At 32.5% G+C, this 27,510-nt stretch overlaps 1 protein-coding gene across 1 annotated transcript; it reads left to right on the top strand.

Annotated features, from left to right (window-relative positions):
- The first annotated feature begins 670 nt into the window (after positions 1 to 670).
- Root (ciliary rootlet coiled-coil, rootletin) lies at positions 671 to 27,180 on the top strand. Its single transcript, XM_018542536.1, has 36 exons — positions 671 to 721; positions 1,633 to 1,854; positions 1,951 to 2,153; positions 2,438 to 2,843; positions 2,909 to 3,064; positions 3,365 to 3,667; positions 3,765 to 4,001; positions 4,081 to 4,217; positions 4,297 to 4,457; positions 4,537 to 4,667; positions 4,728 to 5,090; positions 5,537 to 5,896; positions 6,013 to 6,205; positions 6,324 to 6,683; positions 7,128 to 7,313; positions 7,393 to 7,637; positions 7,713 to 7,928; positions 8,257 to 8,458; positions 8,691 to 8,803; positions 9,244 to 9,420; positions 9,511 to 9,618; positions 9,677 to 9,856; positions 10,169 to 10,381; positions 10,452 to 10,757; positions 10,999 to 11,385; positions 11,523 to 11,795; positions 15,769 to 15,943; positions 16,419 to 16,650; positions 17,315 to 17,549; positions 17,829 to 18,151; positions 18,618 to 18,735; positions 19,735 to 20,044; positions 20,128 to 20,356; positions 20,424 to 26,439; positions 26,729 to 26,896; positions 27,043 to 27,180. Exons 1-36 carry the CDS (start codon positions 671 to 673, stop codon positions 27,178 to 27,180), a joined length of 13,833 nt encoding a protein of 4,610 aa, XP_018398038.1.
- Positions 27,181 to 27,510: the final 330 nt, after the last annotated feature.

Genomic DNA, 27,510 nt, shown 5'->3' with positions numbered 1-27,510 from the left:
ATAAATAAGCTAATTTATCACAAATGTGTTCAAAATGTTGAAATGCATATCGGCGGTCGCGGGTTCAATTATTAGGAACTAATAACGATCTAGAGGCAAAAAATCAAACTGGACAGATGCGGATTAATCCTGTTATTTTATCAGCTTAATTAGTTAATCTGTTCGCCAAAGTATCTCAAATGAGAAAAAAAATTCTACAATCAGGGCAATTACGATGATAAGCTCGAGCGCATAACTCGTTTAAAAATTCAACGGAATATCAATTACAGAATTTTTCGAAAAAAGATACATAAAATCAGGGTTGGTAAAAAACATGTTTTAAACACTTTAAAACATGCTTTATCGATGTTTTTAATATGTTTTAAATATGTTTTTTTTTATAATATGGTTTAAAGCGTATTTTTGAAGCATTAAAAATATGTTTAAAAAAAAACATAATGTTTTATTCTTTAAAAAAAAAAAAAAAAAAAAAAACATTAGTCTTTGTCAACCCTGCATAAAATACGCAGGAAGTATTTAAATTAAAATACTTAGAAGGCAGATTTCACTCGAAGATAAAGTTATCTCTCTATTAAAGTAGAGATATAAAATATCATATTAATCAGAAGGAATTATGCGTGTGTTGCAGCCAGTTTCGAAAGGAACTCCTCAATTATCGGCACGAGGACAGATGGAGAGGCGGCGGCCACCGTTTCTCAGAGCTTCCACCAAAACCAAAGAGGTAAAAAAGAACAATGCATTATAAATGCGAGAGCACCGATCATGATCTATAAAAAAAACTAGGAAGATTTGTAATTTTTTTTAAACGCTATAAGGAAGAAATACATTTCTCTCCGTTAATTCAAATATAATTAAATTAATTAAAAATATAATTTCACTGTCTTTGGTCATATATCTAATTATTATTATGTATAAACATTAATATTTCGATAATAAAAAATAAAATAATTAACACACAATTATTGTAATTTAATATAATGTGGAATAAACACACATAGTTATTATTATAATTAAAAATTATATTTTATATTAGAAATCAAACTAACTAAAATTAGTTTAATTTAAAATAAAATATTATTTATCAATTCAGTTCTATAAATTTTTGTATTGTAACGTGTATTAATAAAAATTTTATTTACACGTAATTTTCACGGTGGAGCGGTTGGTTACGCCAATGAATGTGACGTTACCATTACTATGGCAACTCGTACTAAACAATAAACAGAATTCTAACCAAGTTTAAAGATGCACATGATTTCGCGTGTTCTTTTGATACACCCTTTATATTTTTATTACACATATTTGTATAAATTATCGATATAATATGTATATAACATAAAAATAATTGTTGATAACATTAAATTAGAATGAATTATCATATTTTAATTTTAAAAAATTATTTTAAATAAAGATCGATAATATAAAGTAAATAAGTTTTTATTAACAATATGTTTTACTCCGTACATATACGGTTTATTTCCCTTTATTATTTTCTTCCATATCGATATTAAATTAATAAAAAAGTTGAATTTAATGTTCTAGTGTGGGAGTGAAATATAAGTGTTTGATTGAAGAAAAATATTATAGAACACGATTTTATGTGAAGTACAATAAAAAATTATGCATGTACAGACGGAACGAAGCAGTGGAAGTAAGATGGATTCTGCACGCAGCGGGGGTGCCATAGAAGAACAAAATAGTGATGAAGATCTGTCGCCGGACGCTTTAGTCAGACAAAATTATGAGCTCCGTCATCGCTTGGAAGAGGAGACTGCGAGTTACAAAAGACGTTTGGATACTTATCGGCAGGCTCAGCAGCATCAAGCTGCCCTCGTCTCGCGGTTACAAGCTAAAGCAAGTATCGCTGATTTTTTTTTGTTATGAAACGTACGTCTATCTGCGCAAATTGTAAAATTCATCAGTGGCAAGCGATTAACAATTCAATTTTAGGTTTTGCAGTATAAACAAAGATGTTCGGAACTCGAGAACCAAATGGCAGAGACAATTCCGTGCGACACTAGTAAACCATCGACAGCTACGGTATCGTCCACTACCGTGCTTGAGGCTGCTCATCAGACTCTACGGGATATACGCGAGGAGCAAATTCACGATTTGGATACTGCCTTGAGAAAGCTCGGAGATGAACGGCGAAAGTATGTAGAAGTACTGTAAATTGAGAGTGGACAATTTTTTTTATAAAGGTTGAGATAGTAATTACTTTAGAATTTGTAGAATATTACTACATATGAATTTATATAAGAAATTTTTCTACAATTTTTTTATTAATAAAATTTAAAATACATATATTAATTACGAAGATCGTAGTTTATCGAACTTTTGATATAAATTGGTTTTAAGCATCCCCAAATCAAATATGTAGATATACATATATTAGAATCGAGTGTACATTTTACAGACATTTTTCATTCTGTTACAGATGTGAAGAACTTTTGCAATTAAATGCGTCCCTGAAAGATCAACTCGAGGAATCTCATCAAACAAACGAGGCGCTAACTAATGATTTACAAAAACTAAGCAATGACTGGGATATATTGAGAGACGAGTTGGCTATTAAGGAAGAGGAGTGGAAGGAAGAAGAACAGGCGTTCAATGAATATTACATCTCTGAGCATAACCGATTACTCAACCTATGGCGTGATGTTGTTTCTGTTAAAAGACTGTTCGCAGAAATGAAATCTACTACAGAAAGGGATTTGGTCAAACTACGGAACGAAATTATTACGTCGTCTAATGAAATGACATCGGCGTGCAATAGTACGAATTTTACTATGAAGCTTCAAGCAAGTGCGGTGCAATCCACTGTAAGATCATTCTACAATTATGTTGACAATTGTATATCAATGTTTCCCGTGAAAATTTTACATTATTTCTGTACGTTTTATTTTAGCCATCTCAAAGAATACAACAACAAGAAGAGGAACAAGCTGCAACAATTTTAAAAACAGAGATCATAGCACTCAAGCAACAACATGCTGCCGATCAACATGAAATTCGTACTAAAGATGATCGAATAGATCAGTTTATTCGAGAAATTCGTAATTTAGTGAGCATCAATTTTACTTCAAATTTAATCCTTCAGTGCCATTCCAGGTGTAACACACCGAGAAATTTTTACTTTATTAGAACTGTTTTAATAAAGATACATACAGTTGCTTATTACCGTTATATTCCATTATATATTCGATGTCTGGCATTAAAAAAAGTTTGTTATAATATATCAATTTTTATATTCAATATTTTCCACCTAGGTATGTAAATATATAACGAAACTATACAGAGTAGCATTTAAGAGTTAATTGGTAAGATTTAATTTAGACACTGTGTGGTATTTTTCGGTATATAGGAGGAAAGGTGTAGCGTTTCTGAGGCAGCGGTAACCCAAACCGTACGTATGCAGGAAGATATTGAGGTGCTGGAGTCTGCGTTACGAGACATCGCGCATGCCGTGATTCAGGATGCTGAAAGCCGAGACGCCGATACTAAACAGGCATCCCCGCATATCCACCTGTCGCCCAGTGCACTGATTCAGCAGAGATCGCCGAAGAGAAGCGCAAGAAGTAACACTATACCAGCATTGGCCGATAGTACATTAAGCGCGGTACGAGCGGCTCTACAGAAGTATCAGTTAACGATACGTGAGTTACAGGTACACGTTGACATGTCGTCTTGTAAAAGAAACAATAATTTCACATTGCTCATTGTAGATTGGGCTTTATGTCCTATTTACGAATTTTTTGTGTTAGATAAAATCACAAACGAACAAGGAACAGATCCTAGCGATGCGCAAACAGTGCGACACCGCAGAAGAAAACGCTCAGACATTAAATATCAAAGTTGCGGAATTGATCTCTCAGTTGGATGTATGCCGTTCGCAATGCACACAATTAGATCAAGAGAAAGACATGCTGCAGAAAAGTCTCGATACTGTGAAATTGGAGAAAAATGCATTGGATAAGAATAAAGTGGAACTTAATAGCACGGTAGAATTTAAATTAATTATTAATTAATTTTGTTTGCACACACATGTTTATTGATATTTTATTGAGATTTATATTATAGCTGGAGGCTCTTAGAAATAATTACGAAAAACTTCAGAAGACTAATAATAAATTACAAAAATTGTGTGACAATTTGGAAGATGAAAAGTTATATTTACAAAATGAGCTTGGTAGAATATCAGAAGATGCCGACTTAAAGTAAATAAATAAATTATATTTTTTATTTATCACAATTTCAATTATTACGTATATTTAAAAAAAAAAAAACGATTTCCAGAGAGTTAAGTTTACGTTCGGAAGAGGATAGATGCAGTAAAATGAGAGAAGAGCTTTTGACACTGCGAGAAGATTTGAATAAAGCTTATCTTGCCAAAGACATGTTGGAACAGCAGAAGTTAGAAACCGATGGATTAATCTCTCAAATCGAAAAAAACAAAGGTATTCCATGTTTTCATGTACAGATTATGACTTTTAAATAAATTATTAGATCAACGTCTCACGTAAATAATTTAATTAGGCGATCTTGAGTTGGAATTGGAACGTATACTATTAGAAAAATCAGACGTACAGGAAATTTTGATAAAAATGGAAGCGATGTGCTCTAATCATGAACAGGATAAGCAAAGATTGCAAGAAGAATTAAAAAAAGTAATGTCTAATATTATCATCAGTAATCTGTATTTGATATTAACCATAGATTTATTGTAGATGACAGATGAGAAAAATAAGCTTACAAATCAATGTATCGATCAACAAGGTGATCTGAATTCATTGAGAAAAGAATTGTTGCAAGCTGAACAAACTCGACTTGACGTAGAATCTGAGAAGATTACATTGAATGAAAAGATTAAATTTCTGGAGATAGAAAAGGAGAAGGTGGAAATGGAATTGGGTCAAGTGACTCGCGAACGCAGCGATTTAAGTAATCAATTGTCAGTCCTGGCGCGAAAGAAAGAGACATTAAATGAGGAGCTCATGAGACTTAGGCAAAGATTAGAACAATCCAATGAAATGAATGCACGAATAAATAGAAACTTGAAAGATCTTGTGAAGGATAACGAAGAGAAACAGGCAAGAATAATTACTTAATATAAATTATTAATACTATATACATATAAATTATATTTTTTAATATTATATATTATTGTTATATCGCTTCCTTATATTCCAAAAGTGATACAACTAAAAAAATATTATTTTCAAGCTTCAAATGAATTAAATAAACTTTACTCTATCAATCATCAAAAGTGAACTAACTTAATTTTATAAAAAAGTGTCAAAACCACAATCCAAGAAGGACGATTTTTTAAAATTGTGAAACGAAAATGATAAAAATTATATTTAATCAAGGCAAGAATGTATTCTGTTTATCGATATTTTTTGATGATAATTTTCTGTCAGGCTGTCAAATGATTTTCTAACTTTTCTGAAAAACTGATTTTTTTAGTTATGTCACTTTTGAAGCAAAACGGCGATATGTCACACACACAAAACAATAAGATAAATTTTTCATACAGGTACTCTTGGAAACAAATGAAAAGGAATTCCAAAGATTGCAAGAACAGCTTGCGTCAATGCGCACTGAGAAGGAAATATTAGAAGGGGTACTGTTTGACACACAAACTAATTTGGAAGCTACGCATGTTAAAAAAACACAGTTAGAGAAGGAGCAGAAAGAGATATTAATAAAACAAGAAAGCTTGAAAGGACAGGTAACGCGACTGACAAAAGAATTGGATAATAGTGAGAAACGTGCGCAAGATATCAAACAATCACTTACGCAACAGAGCGGCGATCAGATCGCAGAATTTCAACAAATTATATCTAATATGAAGAGACAATCGGAAGATAGCCTAAAGAAGATAAGCGATGAAAAGGTATTCAATTAATTTATTTATGGACCTTTAAGATTTTTTTTCTAATCTATCTAATTTTTTGTCTATCCATCTATGTTATTTCTATAACATGCTTATTCGTTGTCCATTATCTTTAGGAGCAAATAAGAATAAGTTTAGAGAAACGATTGCAACAATCTTTATCACAAGTGGAGGGAGAGAAAAATGAAGAAATCAATCAACTACAACAACGAATAGAAGAGTTGCAGCAACACATAGAGAATTTGTGTAAGCAGCATGAGGAAGCGCTTCTTAGAGCCGAAAATGATAAGCAACAGGCACTTTTAATAGGTGTGTAATTAAATATTCTTAATTAAGTCTTAATTATCTTTATAAAATCAATATTTTTAGTATACAACGTTCCATGTTATAAATCAATATAATTTAAATATATTTAAATTTTCTATAGCTCATCACGACCAACAGGCATTAATCGAAAAGATCGATACTATTATGCGTGAATTAGAAGAAGAAAAGAACACCTTAGAACGTGTTAAGAGGGAGGCCGCAGCACGTGCTGAGCAAGAACGAAATAATACAAATCAACTGCGCGATGAATTAAATCGCCTCAAAACAAAGCTAGACGAGACAAAGTTGAAGGCTAACGAAGAAAAGATGAAGCTTGACTTAAAAATAGAAGAGCTCTGGAAAGAACGGGAGTCCACACAGCGAGAGGTCGAAGAATTGCAAGTTCAACTGCACATGACGGAGGATAAAGTGGATGGATTGCAAAATCAGCTGCACGATACTATTAGAAAACTCAAAGATGGTAATAAACTTTCTTCCTCAAAGTTCCATTTTGCGGTCGTAGTTGTCTTATTATGTTCATTTTCACCAATGTATGTTGACTTAATCTTGATTTATTTTAGTCTTTATTTTTTTCTAACTCTTAAAAAAGAACTATAAACAGATAAAAATCTAGATAAAAGTTTTATCTACACTGGTAGAAATAGATATTAACCTTTAACCGCCATACTACAGGAACAACATACTTGGATCCAATTCGATATTGTTTATAACTTTTTCATAAAAATGAAATGGAACATATAAAGATTTTTTTTAATCAAAACAATAAGAAACAAAGCAGTACTAAGCAAATATACCTTTATTAATAACAAAAAGAACAATAAGTAATAGAAAAGTACTGAAAAAGCATTAAAAAATCCAGCTTTCCAAATAAAAAGGCATTTAGAAATTAATCAACTTATTACAGCTGACAACGTTAATGAGACAATGCGCAAAGAGTTAGTTGATGTACGAAGACAGTTAGCGGATACCACGTATGAGAAAGAAAAATACAACAACAGCAACAAGGAATTGCGGGAACACGTTAAGCACATTGAGAGTGAAAGAAGGGAGCAAGGAAGAACGTTGGAGGAGTCATACCAGAAAATAGCATGTCAGTATTATTTTCTTTTCGTAGATATATAAACATATTTGATGATTCAGCGTAGCTGCTAAACTATATACGTGTTTAGCATTGGAAGACGCGAAAGCGACCATGGACGTCGAGAGGTCGCGTCTGCAAGCACAAGTACGCGACATGGAACGAGACGCGTTACAAATGCAGCAACAGCTTCGCTTCACGCAAGATGAGCTGCAAAAATGCCACGAGAACAATGCTCAAGCTCAAAATGAAGAGAAGGAGCTGCAGGCCAGATTGGCTAACGAGATCGAGGAAAGAGAACGAATACAACTGCAACTGCATCAAGTTAAGAAACAGGTGAAGAAATGCGTGTAGTCTTCTTCATATGATTCTTTACGTTTTTAATCAATACGATGAATTTCGTTGTCGCAGGTAGTCGATTTGGACAACAGTTTGGAAGTTACACGACAAGAACTTGGGAAACTACGCGGGCGAGCCGATGAAGAAGATGAAAGATGGCGTGCTCGAGAACAAGAGTTGCTGGTGCGGCTCGAGGATAGCCGTTGTCGCGAAAGAAAATTGGAAGATCAGAAACACAATCTAGAGGTTTGCTTGGCCGACGCCACACAGCAACTTCAAGAACTGAAGGTATCTTTGAGGAAGATGGAGATACGAAGCTCATGTATCAGTTTGCACAGAATTAATCTTAATCGATATTTTCGTTCTAAAATTTCCTTAACTGATATTCGCAAATCCAATGTACTTTACTTTGCTTGAGTTAACGTAATTGAACGATTTTTTTTCAATATGAAGATCAAAATCTAAGAAACAAGATTATGTAACTTAAAATTATTTAAGATTATAAAAAGTATATATTATAAATCATTTTTCACAACATAATTGAAAAAAATGTTCAGGTTCATTGAAGCCGCGAATATTGATTAAGATTAAGAAGAAATAAAATTTCTAATCTTAGGCGCGCCTTGGAGGATCCGAAGGTAGAGTAAGAGCTCTCGACGCGCAACTATCACAATTGGAGACTGCTAAAAAGGAAGTAGAACAGAAATTGAGCAGTGTAGGTTTCACGCTCCGCCGTATCGCCGGTATCCAAATGGATGGAAGCGTGAACATGCCATTTAAATTGATGAGCCCTTCGAGAAGATGGAGTCCAGCGCGTGGTAAGGAAAAGTTTACTTCGATATATATATACCGATATACGTATATGTTTATATAACATTATTATTATTGTATTATTATTTTACGATACATCCCAATCAGCACATAATATTTAAAACATCTTTTAAACATTTACTTAATATTTTTACATTAAATAAACATTTCAAAAATATTTTTTAAATTGTGCACTGATTGAGATAAAATTCAGTTAATATGTAACATAATTTAATCAAGCGCAAGATCATGGTGACACTAGCAGAGATGTTATACTGGATGTTGATCCTGAAGCCGTTAGGAAAGGAGTGCGATCGCTTATGCAGCAAGTCGCCCAAATTGAACGCGAAAAGGTACATTTAGCTTTGATACTTACACAGAAAGAGCAATTTTGCCAAAGTATCTAAAGATACAAATCTGAAAATAGTTTTGTTAAACCATCAAAACGTTTAAGAATCTCACACTGAAAAACAGTTGTATCAACAGCATTATTTTATTAAAAATAATTTTGTTAATTTAATAATATTATTAACGAAATGTCATGTTCTTGTTATAATAACATTCTATTTGTTTCATTAATACTATAGCTAAATCAACAAGATTATTTTCAATTAAAATAATGCAGGTACATTATATTTTTTCAGCGTACGATAAGCAATGCTGCAAAAAATTTTGACATTCTAGCAACTAGTTTACCCGATATAATTATTTCGATGGTTTAACAAAACCGCCCTCAAATCTGTATCTAGCTAAAATTTTAAGATACCTCAATAATAATGATTTAATATCATAGGACGATTATAGAACAGAATCATGTAGTTTGAAGAAACAACTAAAAGAGTCTCAAGAAAATCAAAGTAGCACAGATGTAAAAGTCAACAACCTTGTGACTAATATTCGCACACTTCAAGAAGAGAAAAAATCTGTGGAAGCAAAATTAACTCAAACACAAACTGGCTATCAAGCACAGGTTTATTTTTTCTGTTCTATTCTATAATAAAACACGTGTCTTGCATTTTACTAAAAAAAATAAAATTAATATTATCATTTATTTTTTTAGCTGGCTGCATTTCAACAAAAGACGGAAGAGTGCGAAAAATTATGCGAGAAACTTACAACCTTAGAGATAAAGTTGAGTGCCGAATCGGACGAGAAATCCCAATACGAGGTATTCTCACAATCGCTACATACAATTTCTCAGTGCATATAATTTTGCGTTTGTTTAGGACAAATTAGAGAAAATAAAACAAGAATTGAACAGATTGGAAACAGAAAAGCGTAATCTTCAGAAAGAAGTTCGTCACAGCGATTCTCGCGCAACAGAGATGGAACTGCACAGAATGTCTTTAGACGGTGATCTCCAAAGATTGCAAATGATGTTACAAGAAAAAGAAGCGCATATTCAAGTAAGGTGGAAACACTTTCAATTAGCGTTGTAATTGCCTACAGCAATCTGTATTTTAATAAGAGCATCATACTTGAATTAGTATATCAATTAGTATATCATTTATGATAATTACGAAGACAATGATTTATATTCATATCTCACTTTATCGGTAATTGCATATATTTATTTCTGAGATTTTATAGTTATGTAAGATGAATTACATGCTAAATGCATGTATTTATTGACAAAAATGAAGTGTGAACTGCCAATATGTTTTGGACAGTTTTTAGAACTTAAATGTTAATTTCATGAATACTGTTTTTTTTTATAGAAATTACAAGACCGCTTTGACACGCAAAGTCGTACCATGGCAGGTTTAGAGGAACGTTGCGCCTCGTTAAAATCTACTATAGAACAATTAAAATTATCATTAGAGAAAGCGTCTGCTACGGAAACCGAACTGAAGAGTGAAATAAATTTGTTACGACAGAATGTAATGGAGGTTACTACTTCCTCTCAAAGTAATAATGAGAAACTCAAACAGGTAAGACGCTGTTAATAAAAACTTATCTTTCCTTAAAAATGTAAATCGATATCTACGTATTTTATTTCAGCTACAAAAACAACTTTCAAATACCGAAAATGATCGTAGAATATTATCTGAACGTCTTGAAACGGCTCAACAATCGTTGAACAATTTAAAGCATACCAATCAATCACTGATTGATCAAAATGCACGGTTACAGAATGAGCTAGCTAATAATGAAGTACAGCGATCAGCTTTAGAGTCGCAATTAAGATTGTCTACGTGGCCACCAGAAAGTAGTGCGACTAAAGATGAAGATCTATTACGTCAATTGCAAACTGTTCAAAGAGAAAGAAGTGAGATCAGAGGAAAAGTAGAGGCTCTCAACGATAAAGTAAACAAGCTTTGTAGACAAAAGTTGCAAAGTCAAATACTAGTACAGACTTGTTTACTGTCGCTGCACTGGACTGCACTAAAATTTTTTATCTAGCTTTTATTTATCGAAATGTGTATATTTATTTCATTTTAACCAGAACAAGTGTACATTAATGTGTAGTTTACAAAGAATAGATCTTATATGTGTATAAAAAAATTAAACTTTCTATATTTACAAAATTTATCTTAATTATTATCAGGTGAAGCTGTTAGAAGCTGATAAACGTAACTTAGAGCGTCAAATTGCTGCAAGCAAGACTAGTAGTATGCGAAGCAAGAGTTACGAACGTCCGGAGAAAGCGCATATAGAACTTCTGGGTACTAGTTACAGCATCGACAATTTGGAACATGAAAATAGAGAATTGAGATTAAAAATACGCAAATTGGAGACCCAATTAGCGGAAAAGGAGGCCGAGCTTATACGCGTGAAATCAGCTTATATGCATTCCTCTCATTCATTATTGGATACAAGCCGAGATAGATGCGGTGAATTAGAACGGATCAGAGCCGCGCAACTGCAAGCCGAGAAATTATTAGAAGCAAGAGAACAGAGCCATCGTCAACAAGTATCGCGTTTGGAAAATCAGGTATATATTTTATATTTATATTGCTTCGTATATTTTAAATATTTATATTGCAGTGAATACGCACGTAATATAATATATATTTATCGTTATCATAATAATTATAAATCCATATAAATAAAATAGCGTATCTTTTATAGATACAACTGTTGCGAGAACAACTCAATCAAGAGATAAAGCGCAGGCAATTGTACGTTTTACGGAGCTCACGAGCCGGTAGAGAGATGCAACAGTTGCGACAAGCGTTGGGCGATTCTTTAAGAACCGTGGCTCAAGATCCATCCTTGGATGCGGTATTATTGGAACACGAAGCACGTAAATTGGACTCTACTGTGACGAGTACCGCTAGCTTACCACCATCATTAGCTTTACCTGCCCCACCGTCTTACAGATCCAGTACTCCGTCACAACTAAAATAATACAAGAAGTAATTGTGGAACTGAACTTTCTTTACAAACTGCCAGTATACATGTATCAAGCGTAGTACTTATATTCTAAGTGCAGTACTGGTATACTATACTTGGATATTTATATCAGTATATAAGTACTTATAAGTTGTATTTCTCGAGAATAATGGAGTACAATTAACTCTCGCATATATAAAAATATCAGTGAGTGCTTGAGCATTGCAAAATCTCATTATAAAAAGCATATAAAATCAACAAACCGCGATGAATTCATAACGCTTCTTGATAATCCTATAACAATTGCGGGTTTTCGATATCTATATTTCATTATATATACAATTTTTACATTGAATACATTGAATTTTTATCGATTTTACTTTATATGAATTGTATGCTTCCAATAATAATTATCATTACATGGGAGATCCCCCATGGCATATTTCATACAGTTTATTAATACACGAATGAAATATGTGAAAGTTTTTGTGATACGCGTACATTTTACAAGAGTATTTAGCTAAATTAATGGAAATAATTCCAATTTTGTTTCACTACCTCAATTCTTGTCTATCCATTATGTAGAAATTATTGCATAAAAATTTAATATTCAACAATTAGTAAACATTAAAAAAATCATTCATTATAATTAATTTATCTAAGAAATATATATTAATAACATTATTTAACATTCTCTTCAAAAAAGAACATAAATTAATGTATAAACTATTATTATTCAACAAAGACTTTACAGTAAATAAGTGTTAACATAACTAGTCTACAATCCGTCCATTGCATTGGTATCGTTACTGACCAATTTAAACTTGCGAATTTATTTAATTTATTATAGATACTATCACAATATATTCGCTATGTGACAGATAATTGAGAGAATAAAGCGTGTACGAAGAGCGCTGGTGATTCTCATAACAAGAAGTGCTTTTGTAAAAGTAGGCGGCGACAGTAAAGAGAAAAAGATGCTATGTTTAGTCTCGTTCTGAGACCAAAGTAAATCAGCAAACAAGAAAGCATTGTAGAGATACGCTTCCGATTATCAGATAGATACAAAGCCACTGAGTACATTTACTAACGTAAAGTGTACAAACGTAAACGTAGAGAACGGAGTGCTGTAGCAAGGAGTGAACTTCAAAAGTATACATAAATGACAGCAAGACGGACTGTGTCTGTTCTTTATTATTGAGAATATAGATATCCAGTCCTGCAAATGTAGCCTAAAATGTAACCTGCCTCGGTTGAGCCGTCTAATTTGTGATACGGAATGACCGAAAGCTTAAAGAAAATATAATCACGCGTCCGAGGTGCAAAATTTGCCCAGAAAGAGATGAGAAATTTTGAAGAAAATTATAATTGTCAGGGACTTTTAAGTTGGCTCGATTATCTGCGGTAATTATCCGCCCATCACAGAAATCCAACTTAATATTGAAAATTATTTTAATTACTTATTTTGAGTATTGAAAGTATTAAACTACAACATTTATAATATCCAAAATAAATTATAGTTATAATCACTACTTTCTAGTATTAAAATTTTATAAGGAGGATGTCGAAACCTTAAAAGTTCAACACTGGAATACATATTCGGAGTATTAAAAGTATTATTACTTTCAATACTTAAGATAAGTTTCAATATTGAATTGATTAATATTAAATTCGATTTCTGTAAGAAAAAAGCAAACCTTCCGACGAAATCTATACTTCTTTGTTTTTTATAATCAAACGTAACGCATCTCAAATTTATGTCATCAAATTTCGTCATTATAATATACCGATCTTGCAAATTAAATGTATTTTCACGCTGCCTTTAATTGAAACGCAAGAGAGTTCATTGGAAAAAGGCGCTTTTTTTAACACGAGTCATGTAGGAATATTATATGTATGTTGTAATATCGTTAAATCGTGTTTTATATTCACGTTCACATTTTTAGAAGTATATATACATATATATAGTACAGCAAATCTTAAAGATATCATTGTTATGACATTAAGTTATATATTTGAAATTAAATATCACTCACCACTACTGCGTGTTCCAACTGTCTTTTCTTCCTATGTACAGTTACCTCATATTGCCATCTCTGTATAGAAAAAAATCATGTTTTATATTCATATTCATACAAATATATACATATACTACTTAACAAAATATAGGAACAGGGAACACTATAAAAAGGGAACACTTTTGAACACACTCAAAATTGCACGTACAATATTCAGAACACCATAACTTGGTGAAAAATCATTCCAGACAAAAAATTAAAACAGCATTTTAAAGATTGAAATCTCTACTTTCAAAATCAGTAATTGAAATTTCAATATGACTGATCCCCTTTACAGAGTTATACATACACAAATGGATATCTCGCTTAAATCTGAAATTTTGCACAATCTTTACAAAGATTTATGACATGAATTAAAAATTACACAAAAATGCCATTTACAGCAGTTGAAAAAGTGAATCTTTACCCTCAATTTGCTTTTTTATTGATTATTGTACGATTTTTTTTCACCGAGTTATTTAACATAGAAGAAAAAATAACACTTTTCATATATATGTATATACATATATCTATACTCGTAGTACAGAAAATCTTAAAGTATCACATCGACGTTAAACTATATATTTGAAATTAAATATCACTTACCCCAATTGGCGCGCATTCCAAAATAAATTTTCCTCTATAGTCACTCTTATTGCCTTCGCGCAAAAAAATATTTTATATTAATATTTACATCTTTTAAATATATCTATATAACATAGTACAGCAAATCTTAAAAATATCACATTCTTTTTTATTACATTAAATTATATATTTTTAAAATTATATATCACTCACCGCTACATCAAACGTCTTTCCTCTCCACTAGTCTTCCTTCGTTGTTATGAATTTCCGCGTACAATAACGTAGTGCATGATTGTATTTCATGATTATTGCATAATCCTTCTCTAGTATGATGTTAGAATTAATTACTTTTTATTGAGAGAGAGAGATTGTCGAAAATTGCAATGTTTTGCATTCCTACGCGCTCTTTTTTATGTCATGAGTCATGACAAAACAAAACAAAAGTACATACATCACCATACATCACGACGGAATGCGGCATTTGCAACATCACACAATTGGATCGCAACTAGACGCAATGGGACAAAGATGCAATGTGAAATTGAACAAATGGTGAAGAAGTTTAAATCAAGTTTGACCAATCAGAATATGACCTAGTTTACACCCAGCCGCGTCCAATCCCAATTCACTTCAAAGTGAAGTGGATTTATGGGATGTTTACACCGGATTCGCTCTACTCCGCTGAGAAAAGAGGATTGAAATCCGTCGAAACTAATCCGTTTACACCCAAGAAATTTCACTTCACTTCGAAGTGAATCGGGATTGGACGGCTGGGTGTAAACTAGGTCTATAAGTAGTAAATGTATGTTTATTGTGCGGTCCAAAAATCATCTTGTCACGTCCAAATAACCGCGATAAATGATCACCTTCAGCAGACTCAACAGTTTTACAACTGTTTTATGATTCTTCGCTGAGATAGGACTATTCCTTTAGATCTAAAAGATCTTTAGATCCAATCAGCGAATCACAAAACGGTTGCAAAACTGTTGAATCTACTGAACGCAACCAATGGTCGCGTTTAGCGGACTCAGTTGAGTGAGCGCTCGCTATTATTGGTGTATTCTTTTCGATCATCCAATCAGAATTTTTAATCCAGAAGAATGCACCAATAATAGCGAGCGCTCACTCAACTGTTGAGTCCGCTGAACGCGCCCAATGACAGTCGACGCATGCGTGATGAGCTCTGATTTGAATTTGAACGAAACGCAACGAGCGTTGACGAGCGTTTAGTCTTCCGTCGACTGTTATGGTGATATGGTCGATATTCTTGATCTTGTGAGTGCGTTTACCGGTCATGCCAATAGATACGAAGCTTCCTGCTTCTTTAAAATATTTGTTAGTACCGAAATATTAAACTTACAATGTCAGACAGCATAAAAGTGGCTATTAAAGTCAGGCCTCTTATCAGACGAGAAAAGGATGAGAATTTATCGATACAATGGATTACTAATGAAAACACCATTGTAGCTACCGACACTGAATACAGAAAGCGATCCGATGGTAGATTTGAGTTTGGTACGTCAACATGTACAAAATTAGTACGAATGCAAATTTCGAATCGTGCCCGAGACGTTTGATTTTTCCCGACTAAATCTCCCTCGAAAAATTAATCTTACATTTTCTATCAATTTTTACTTTATTCCTTTTTCTCTTTTTCTTTTAATTAAAAACATTTTTTTTTTTGGATATAAAAACACATACATCATGAAGTATAACTAAAAAAATGTATCGTTCAATGTTGATTTCTATCATTTGTCATAAGAGGTTATATTTTCACCGGTCGCATCTTTTCGTCTTTTATCCTTTGAACTTGATATAAGCTTTCTACAACAAGCTCTCTAATATAAGAACTTGACCAATTACAATCGATTATTCTGATACTGAACTATGATCAATTTCTTACAGCTTAAAATTTAAAGCTTAAGTAATGGCTTATTGTGGAATATGTGTAAGATTCACAGATTGTTTTTATTTGATGTTACATTTGTAGATCATATTTTTGATACAAACGCCAACAACAATGATGTTTTTGATGTTGTAAAGCCTATTGTTGATGCTGCTGTAAATGGATTTAATGGCACAGTATTCGCTTATGGACAGACAAGTTCCGGTAAAACTTACACTATGATGGGTACTTTGGAAGAACCTGGTATAATACCTCTAGCTATCGAATATATGTTTGACGCAATAACTAATATTCCAGGACGTGAGTTTTTATTAAGGTAGATATATATTTATATATATTATGGTAAAAGAATAATTTACTAGATAAGAGACAAAAATAGAAATGAGCATACAGCCATAACACAAGATATCATTTACAAAGTCATCTAACGTTAACATCTAACAATTATCATTATTTTATATTGTAAACTATTAATTTCTATGTGGTGACCAATGATGATAACTTGACCGAAACATTTACTTTTCTTTTCTAATATATGACTTTACGAATGACATCTTGTGTTGTGGCTGTGTGTATGTCAACTTATTGTTGAAATGATATCTTACCAGTCAAAAAAGGTCATAGTTGGATATATAAATATAAATAAACTTTAACTATGTTAATGTGATTTCTTTTCTGCTTCTAATACTAAAGAGAAATCAAATCCAGTATGCAAAGGCATTTTACATTATTTTTTTATTATTGTGTAAGATCAATAAAAAGAGTGCTTCAGCATTTCTGTACAATTGCACAATTACGAACATAAAACTGAACTGAAATAAGGCTATCATTAATATTTGTCAATAACATTGATTATGTAATATTGTAAAAGTATGATGCATACTGTCAATATTGCTGATTAAATATTACTGTTCAGTATTATTAATTGTATAAAGTCCATATAAGAAATATAACATTTTAACAATGTATTGATATTTCAGAGTATCATATTTAGAGATCTATAATGAAAAAGTCAATGATCTCTTAAGTAAAAACTTAACAGATTTGAAAGTACATGAAGATGGAAATGGACAAGTATTCGTAAAGTGTAAAGAAGAAGTTACGAATAGTCCAGAAAATGTTTTAGCAATAATGAACAAGGGTAATAAAAATAGAAGAATAGGTGAAACAAACATGAATGAGCGAAGTAGCAGAAGTCATACGATATTTAGAATTGTAAGAACGTCAATTTTCTTTAATACTATATGTGAGATATTTGAAAAAAAAATTATTTTATTCTAATTATTAGATAAAGTATTCTATATATAATGGATATAAATTACTATAGCTGTGTTTTGTTATTCATTGCAATATAATAAATCTACATCTCTAGTTCAAATTACATATAGATTGTATAATAGTACTTGTAGTGAATAATGGGATGCAGCCTATAGTTAGATATAATAATTCATGTACCATAAATTTGAAAGTTGCAACACAATGACATTATTATAGACGATTGAAAGTCGTGAGGCCGATGGAGACTCAGAATGTGTGATACAAGTTTCGCAATTAAATATGGTCGATCTTGCCGGTTCAGAAAGAGCTCGTCAGACAGGTACTACTGGAGAACGTTTCAAAGAAGGACGTCACATTAATTTATCACTGTCAACATTGGCCTTAGTAATAAAACAGTTGAGCGAATCACAAGACCATATAAATTTCCGAGATAGTAAATTAACAAGGTTGCTACAAGCATCTTTAGGTGGCAATGCAACGACGATGATGATCTGTGCAGTGACACCGGCTGCTCTAGATGAAACTCAATGCACATTATCGTTAGTATTTTTTCTTTTTCTTATATTAAGTTATTCAATATATGTGAGGAGCAGACTTATAAAATGCATATATATTTTTGTCCAAAATTTTATTTTTTTAGTTAAAGATTATTGTGTTTGGTGTTGAAAAATTTATATTTTAAGTTATTTTGTGATGTTCTGAAAGCATTTCTACATCATCAATTTATGTGAAAAATTCTAGAAAAATCTTGAAATTCACAAAGTGCATTATGTCCTTTTAATTAGAGATAAACAAAATGTATTTATTTAATATTTTTAGCAACTGTTCAGCAATTTTGTTGAATATCTTACTGATTGGTAAATTGTTATTTTCTATATGTCGCAGTTTTCTTGTGGCTTTCTTGTATTCTTAAAATTATAAATTTTAGACAAAACACGTTTTGGAAGTCCTTTCATATATTAATGTAAATGTATTGTAACTGATTTTTTATTTTTTAATGAACAGGTTTGCATCTAGAGCAAGAAATGTAAAAAATGATCCAAAATTGAATGAAGTTATGTCCGATGGTGTACTTTTAAAACGATACGCGAAACAAATAGATAAATTACATACAGAATTAGAGGTAAGTCTATATTATAAATATTTTTTTCTTCTTCATATGTCTTATTCGATCCCCTGTTGGCGATCACTTCGGCCATGATTTTCTCACCATAGTGATATCTTGGGAATTAAATAAACCGAAGTGGTTTCCCATTGTCTTCTACTTTCCTCTAAATATAGTCGATCTTGTTGGCTCAAAAGGAGCTCGTTTGACAGGTACTACTGGAGAACGTTTCAAAAAAGAACGTCATATTAATTTGTCACTATCAACATTGGCCTTAGTAATAAAACAGTTGAGCGAATCATAAGATCATATAAATTTCCGCGGTAGTAAATTAGCAAGATTATTACAAGTTCGAAGTTCCTTTGGGTGATAATGCAAAAGAGATTGTAATAATCTTGTTAATTTACTATCGCATTGCATCATCACTGATGTACTGTTTAATGCCGGATCTGAACCGCTGGTGATTATAGGTCTCTTTCTTAATCACCAGATGGAACAGTTTTTCGGCTCCTTACACGCGAAAAATTGCGTGTGAACGTGGGATTGAACTTTGATCTATAGATTGCGAGTCAATCGTATCGAGCGGTGAGCTACTCGACGTCCCGCAACATATATATATATATATATATATACACACATATATATTACATATATGAACATATATAAATTATTTACAAAATATAAAATTATAAGTGACTTAAAAAATAAACAATAAACAAGATCGAGCATATGCCAACGCGCTAGGTTTTATTAGCGTAAATTATATACCGTGTCTCCAGATATATTTATATTGATTTAATTATATATAGATGTAAGAAATAATATAGAATAAACGTTTCGGCCCTGAATTTGGCTATCTTCGGTATAAAATTATAATAGTTAAAAAAAATAATACAAATTTGTGTGTGTGTGCACGAACAGAAGTCGGACATGAAATTCCCAGGACATAAGAGGGAGCAGATATTTGAATAAGATCTTATGATCTCTTAATTCACATAATAAATATTCATATTTTAGAGAATGAAACAGATAAATCGGACAACTGATTTTCAAGAAATGGAGTCTAAGATGCAAGAGAAAGATCGCATTAACCAGAATCTAGAAGAGCGTATTAGATTATTGCAAACTCGGATAGTTACTGCCGCTAATCGTAATAGTATACCATCGTTCAAGAATAAAGAAAAAAGGAGACAGACTTGGTGTGGCACTGGTGGATTTAATAAGTTGAATTCATCTTTATTTCAAACGTGCACGCATTTATCACCAATCAAAGAAATGTCACCTATGAAATCAAACATTAGGTCCAACTCTGGTACTATGGATTCATGTGTGTTAATTTTCTATACTATACAAATTAAATATTTTTATAAACTGAATTATAAATTAAAGCTATGTATATTGTTCTTGTAGCATTCCAAATAGCCTTTGCTGATTTTGAACTGGAACTTATGAATAGTGAAGAAAATCGTGATGAAGACAACAGTAGCGATGAAGATCCGTTTGTTACACGTCGTGGCAAACATCGCGTAAAATTTACTGATGATGTATTTGTCAAGTCACCTTTAAACTACAGTAATGATAGCAGTAATGATACGGTAATCATATATGACAGAACTGAGGCGTCCACTCAAACTATAAGGTATACAGAAAAAATTAATTTGATTTTGTTTTACAATTATTTTAATCATTCTCTTTGTTATAACTAGCGATAGTTCACCTGATACACCGAAGCATACTCTGCGGGATAGAATTCGTAATTTGTCGGAAGAATATTCAGAGCTTAAGGAATTTACAACCTTGGAAAAGCAACTGCATTTGGAAGACCATTTTTCTGAATTCCAGGAAAAACTTGCAAAATGTTCACAGTTTGAAGAGCAATTGAAAAATGTTACATCTGATAAGGACGCTTTCGAACATATAGCATCTGATCTTCGTAAAAAGTTAACTTTAGCTGAATTACGTTACACTTCAGCTGAAGATCAATTAAACAAACAAACAGCAGAACTACAGAGAATATCAGATTTAGAAAAGAAAATTGCGCAATTGTCTGCACAAGAGATAGAGGTGCAAAACATTCCAGATCTACACAAACAGATAGCTATTCTGGTAGCTGAAAAAGATGGGTACGAACATGTGGCATCTGAACTACGAAAAAAACTTAACGAAGTCGAACAACGCAATATTTTATTAGAAGATAAGTTAATGCAAAATGTCGAATTAGAAATACCATCTGTTCAAACTTTGTCAAATAATGAGATTATTTCATCCGAAAAAGATGAATTGCAACGTAAAATAACTGATCTTCAAAATAAGGTAACAGAAGCAGAGTTAAATAATAATTCGATGAAAAGTAAACTGGAGGAACAACAGCAAATGTTACAAAATCTTCAAGAAGAAAAGGATGTATTTGCTTCTAAAATGCAAAATAAATTAAGAGAAGCGGACGAAATTAATAATTCAATAAGAGATAGATTAAATGAGCAGCAACTAGAAGTCCAGAAATTGCAAAATCAAGAAGAGCAGATTGCGCAACTTAAATTTGAAAATCACAAATTTAAACTAACTATTGATGAACTTCAAGAGCAACTAATAGAAGCAAAAGTAATTATTAGCGCAAAGGAAGATAAGCTGCATGAACAAGATTTAGATAAACAGCTAGAAGATATCAAAAAGGAACAAATGGAATTTGAACAAATCAATAGTGAGTTGAGACACCAATTGACAGAAGTACAATTAATGGATGATTCAATGAAAAATAAATTAGATACGCAGGAGCTATGTATTCAAAAGAATTGCGACTTAGAGAATCAGGTCCAAGTTCTTGCAATCGAGAAAAATGAATGTAAAATCGTAATTAGTGAATTAGAAGAGAAGTTAAAGCAAGCAGAATTATCCAATGTTTCAATCAAAGATGAATTAAATATATGTCAAGCAGAAGCGCAGAAAACGCAAGAGAAATTGAAGGAAGCAGAATCGTACAATGATTTAATCAAAGAAGAATTAAATATATGTCAAGCAGAAGCGCAGAAAATAATGGAAGAACACAGAAAATCCACTGAATATTTTGCAGTTGAAAACAGTAGATTAGAAAATGCAGTGCGTGAACTGCAAGAAAAATCGAAGGAAGCGGAATTGAATAATAATTTAATGAAGGACAGATTAAATGAACAAGAATTACAGTTACAGAAGAATCATAATATGGAAAACGAGATTGAATGTCTCACGTTGAAAACAAAAGAGTTTGAGTGTACAGTTTACGAGTTGAGAGAGAAACTGGCTAACGTTCAGCATTGCACTTCAGTAGAAGATGAATCGAATGGCATAGAATTACAGAACATTCAACTGGATGCGCAGGTCTCACGTTCGATATCTGATAGAGATGAACAAGACTCCATAAAATCGTGCCAACAATCGTTGGAGAGTCTCGGAAAGGAATTGACGGAGAATCAGAACAAAGATGAAATCAGTCATCTACAGAGTCGTATTAAAGATTTGCAAAGTATAATTCAGGATTTACAGAATGAAAATACGTATTTGAAAGAACAGACAGCGAAATCGATATCATATAATGAATCCGATTTGGGCAACTGTGATTCGTCGAAAGTTACAGACGATTTATCGATTACGAAAACATCTCTAGACGAAGATAGTGCTAAGTTGTCTGCGGATCTTATTTTGAAAAATCAAGAATTAGATGAAATAAAAAACGATGTGCAAAGCTTGAAAGCAGATATAGAAAATTTGCAGCAAACTATATATTTATTAACAACCGAGAACAGTGAATTGGCCAATAAATTAGCAACAGAAAAGAAATGCAATGAGAAATTGGCTATTCACTATCAGCAGACTATCGACGATCTTTACGAGCGAAACTCAAAGATAAATGATGAGAAGCTTGAGCTCAAGAATAATTTAACATATCTTAATGAACAATTGGAGACTCTTCGCTCGAGGATACCCGAGGTGAACTTAAACGAAGAGCAGATAATTCAAAAGTACGAAAAACAGATCGGTGAATTTCAGGCAAAAAATATAGAGTTATTGTCCCATCTCGCAGACAAAACGAAAGAGCTCGAAATGTTGAAAGAAAGTAAATCGCTTTTGTATGAACACGATTGTATATATAAAGATAAATTAACGAATCTTCTGGAGAAACATAAGCAATTAACAGATGAGAACGGTGATCTTTCTACTAATTTGATGGACAAAATCGAGGAAAACGAAGGATTAAAACAAGAATGTGATATTCTAAAAAATAAACTAGAACTATCACTGAAAAATAAAGAGAGTGTTAGTAATAACGATGCAGAAAACCTGAGAATGGAGAATACTGTATTGAAAATCGAGCTGACGGAACTAAAAATTAACTTAAAAGCTTTAACTGAAGAAAATTCGAAAATATCCAGTCAATTAATAGAAACTATAGAAGACTTAGATAATACAAGAAAATTAAATTCTTGCAATAATACCATGCATTTGTCAACATTATTTAATAGTACCTTGATGAATGATGCAATAGATAAAACCACATTAGACGATGATGCTGAAATAAAAATCTTAAATCTGCAAGAGAAAATTAACGATCTCACAAATCTCAACAGAAAGCTGAGCGATCTAAAATTAGGTACCTGTACACAATGTACTCATTTGAATGAGTTAAATGAAAATCGAAGAATGCTGAAGCTCGAAGTAAAGTCTCTTAATCGTAGATTGGAAAACTTGCAGAAGAAGTTCAATAGCAAATCCGCAAAGAGCGATGCGCTCATATTGAAGGCCAAAGAAGACTTAAATGTAAGTGCGTGCAATTTATCTCTTAATGCCAGTTTTTCGGAGACCATGAATGTCAGCTGCGTTGAAGAAAGACTTCAATCTCTAAATAACGAATTACAAATTTTGAAAGAAGATCATAATAAGTTATCGGATTTATATAAAGAGAAGTGTAATGAAGTCGAAGAATTACAAAATAGCACTATCATGGATTCAACGTCAGCGGATGACAAAAATTCTAGCATAAAGAAGTCCCCAAGTAAAACTTCATTAAGATTAGAAAATATCGTGCAAGTTATGAATGATTTGCAAAATGATTTCAAGACGATAAAGGAGAATAACGAAAGTATTAGGTCAGATCTTACAAAGTTCATTAACGAAAAAGAAAGAATACTTTTAGATGAAATTAATACTTTGAAGATCGTTAATGAAGAATTGTTGCAAAAATTGTCAAACAGTGAACTTTTGTGTACTACTACATTGGAAAAAGCCGATATCCTTGAAAATGAAGTACAAGATATGACGAAAAAACTACAGGAGTTTACTATAAGATACAAAGAAATTGAAAATGCAAAGTTGCTTCTTGAGGTTGAAGTAGATAGCTTGAAAGAAGACAAATTGATGAAAGAGCAAATAGCAAACGAATTACGTAAAAGTCATTCCTGTTTAGAACAGGAATTAAATTTAATAAAGGAAGAGAAAAATGAGCTCAACAACGATTTCATTCGTTTGGAACAAGAATATAAGGAAAATCTAGATTCACTGAAAGCAATGAACGACGAGTTATCCATCTCTGAAGTAACTAAATCGCAAGAATTCGCTAATTATTCTAAAGAATCGGAAAATAGACTAATGGAACTTAATGAAAAAATAAACAAATGCACTTCCGAAAACGATTATCTCAAACAGGAATTGATCAAGCTGCGTGACATAGAAAATAAATTCGAAAAGATGAAAATTGAACATCAGTCTAAGTTAGAACAAGTTAAAGAATTAGCCGACGATAACAAGAAGTTCAAAAATGTATTGAATCACAGTTCTAAAAACATTATTAAGGAAATAAAGTTTCTCGAACCTAAAGCTGACACTGAAAAATTTATAGACAAATCAGTGGATGAGCTGTTCCAGATATTTACGCAAATTATTTTGATGAAAGAGAAAGAAGTAATAAAAACTATGCAGGAGAATTTCGGTAAAGAGAAGCAAAAGCTCGAAGATGAAAAGCGGCAGAGCGTAGACTCGGAGAAACGTACATCGTCGTGGGTGAAAGAATTGGAATATGATATAGAAAAACTTCAAAAGGACCTGTCTGAGCGAGAAATTGCATCTGAGGGCTTACAGAAAGAAATTACACATTTAAAACACCTTTTAGAAGAGAGTAATCGCGATAGAGAGGTATTAAGAGAAAAGAATATCCTATTCGAGACGGATCTTAACAATTTGCAAATTGAATTTAATAAATATTCTAAGATCGACACGGTGAATGAAGAGGCCATTATTATTGCACAAAAACGAGAAAAGCAAGCACAAGAGATGATCAAAAGTAAAGAAATGGAATTTCAGAGGGAATTGAAATCAGAGAAAGAGGCATACAATAAACGAATCGAAGATCTCTCGTGTACGATAGAGTCGTTTAAGACAAAAAACATGGAATTGACAAGTAACATCGAAGGACTCGAAGCTAATCAGAAGCAGTTGAAGAATATTATTGATTTGAAAAGTAACGAATTAATGAAAAATCATCAAATCCATCAAAAAATGCAAGTCGAACTGGAGCAGCTCACGGAAACTTACAATGATTTACGTAAAGAACTGGAAGAGAAAGAGTTATGTATCGCAGAAATCAACAAACTTTTGAAAACTAAGTGTGATGAGCTGACAGAGTATAAAGTTAATTTGGAGACAATCGTGCCCGAAAACAAGTTGTTGAAGCAACAGATTAGAGAGCGGAAAGTCAACATAGAACAGTACAAAGTGGAAATAGAGACCCTGAAAATGGAAAATAAAAAGGAGATGGACACGGTTAAAGATCAATTGAATTTTGAGGAGCTAAAGAGCACGGAGCTAAACAAGCAGATAACTGAATTAAATGACAAGAACATGGCTTTGACAGAAGAGATGAACTCTTTGAGAGACGATTACACAACGTTAAAACGTAAATGCGCGACATTAGAAAAGCGAGTCAGGAATAGTACGAGCAAAGTCCAAGCGGAAGAACAAATGGAAGAACTGAAAGACTTGAACAGATCTTTGCGAAGTAATTTGGACGGTGCTAGCAATCGAATAACGGAATTACAAGCTGTAAAAACCGATCTGATGAAACAAGTGATTACTTTAAGTAGCCAATATGATGCGGCGTGCAAAGACAATCAAGAATTAAAGGAAACACTGTCATCGTACAAGTCCAGACATAATGATACGTATACAGCCTGCGAGAAGTATGATGATTTACTACAAGAGAAGAACAGAATTGCATTAGAACTGGAAGCGACGAAAGTACAGATAAATCAGAAAACCAAGGACATCGAGAATTATCTTAAAGAGATAAATGAGTTAAAGGAAAGAAATACGGAACTCGATAAAGAATTAGACGAGTTGGCTGCTGTTATTTGCGAGCATGACGCGGAGAATGCGAGACTTCAAGACAAGTATTACACATGTCGCGCCGAAATTGACGAGCTACAAGACAAAATCAAAATCCTTGAGAAGAAAGATCAAAATAATTTATCACAATCTACGCAAAACACAAACACTTCCTCCAGCAAGATCGAAAAGTCTCATGATGATGAATGTAGTTGCACGGCATTGAAAACTAAAATACGGGATTTGCAATTAGAAGTAGTGTCAAAGAATGGAAAGATTGCGACGTTAGAGCTACAAATACGTAGCGGAAGTTTCCCGTATCAGATGAAGTGCAAAGAACTACAGGAACATCTATCAGCGTATAGTAATAAGGTAATAAATCATATTTTAATTATTACCAAATTTACTGATGTATGTACAAGACCTACAATTTAACGCCGAATCCGAACGGCGCTGATGATCATAGATCTTTTGATCACCAGATGGAGCCATTTTTTGGCTCATTAAACGCGAAAAATCGCGTTTGGGCGCACGTGGGATTGAACTCGGGTCTATAGATCGCGAGTCAATCGCACCGAGCGGTGAGCCACTCGACGCCACACCAAATTTATTACGGTTGTAAATATAAACGTAATTTCATAAATACGCCTTGTTTTTACAGAATAGCGAACTTAAAGCAGAAATGAAGCGATTACAAATGGCTATGATACGTACAAGTGCGAAAGAATGTGATCTATGCAAACAAAGACTCATAAATAGGAGACATCAGGCATGCCAGACAATGCCGGAAATGTTGAAATTTTGTGGCACGAGCAGCGGCATAATCGATGTAAGTATATACTCAGAATTGGAGCAATCAATCTCTAGGATTTGAAAGTAAAAGGGAAGAACAATTTCATTGTTCAACCTCAGTATCATTATTAATTTATAAACTATATCGTATGTAATAGTAATTAATGATATAATTTTATACAGGACGAGATAAGAATAACGAAATTAGAGAAGGAGAAGCAGATCATGAGGGATGTGTGTCGAAGTAGATCGAAGACTATAAAGGAACTTGAGAAGCAAGTAGAAGAATACGAAAAATTGTTAAATTCCATAAAGTCATGATTTGCTAGAACATTTCGTTGCGTTGTCATGTACTGACATTGATTATTATATATATTTAATTACTATGTATATGTAATCTGCAGCGTTTTATCAAATGGTAACAATACCTTCTTCTAAAGTTTGCACAACATATACAGCATATAAGATGTAAATATAGCAATTTTTTATTTTAAAATAGTATAATAGTTTCATATTTTTTTAAAATAGAGAGAGAGAGGAGAGAGAGAGATAACTATGAAGTTACTTACTTTATATATACAAGATAACAATATATTTTTTGTAATTTTAAACGTGTTTGCCAATTGAGAAACAATTCCTGTGATATATATA

The sequence above is a fragment of the Cyphomyrmex costatus genome, unplaced genomic scaffold (genome assembly GCF_001594065.2).
Source record: "Cyphomyrmex costatus isolate MS0001 unplaced genomic scaffold, Ccosl1.0 scaffold333, whole genome shotgun sequence".
Taxonomy (NCBI): Eukaryota; Metazoa; Arthropoda; class Insecta; order Hymenoptera; family Formicidae; genus Cyphomyrmex; species Cyphomyrmex costatus.
Note: the sequence above shows the minus strand (reverse complement) of the source record. Positions and strands in the feature narration are given on the sequence as shown.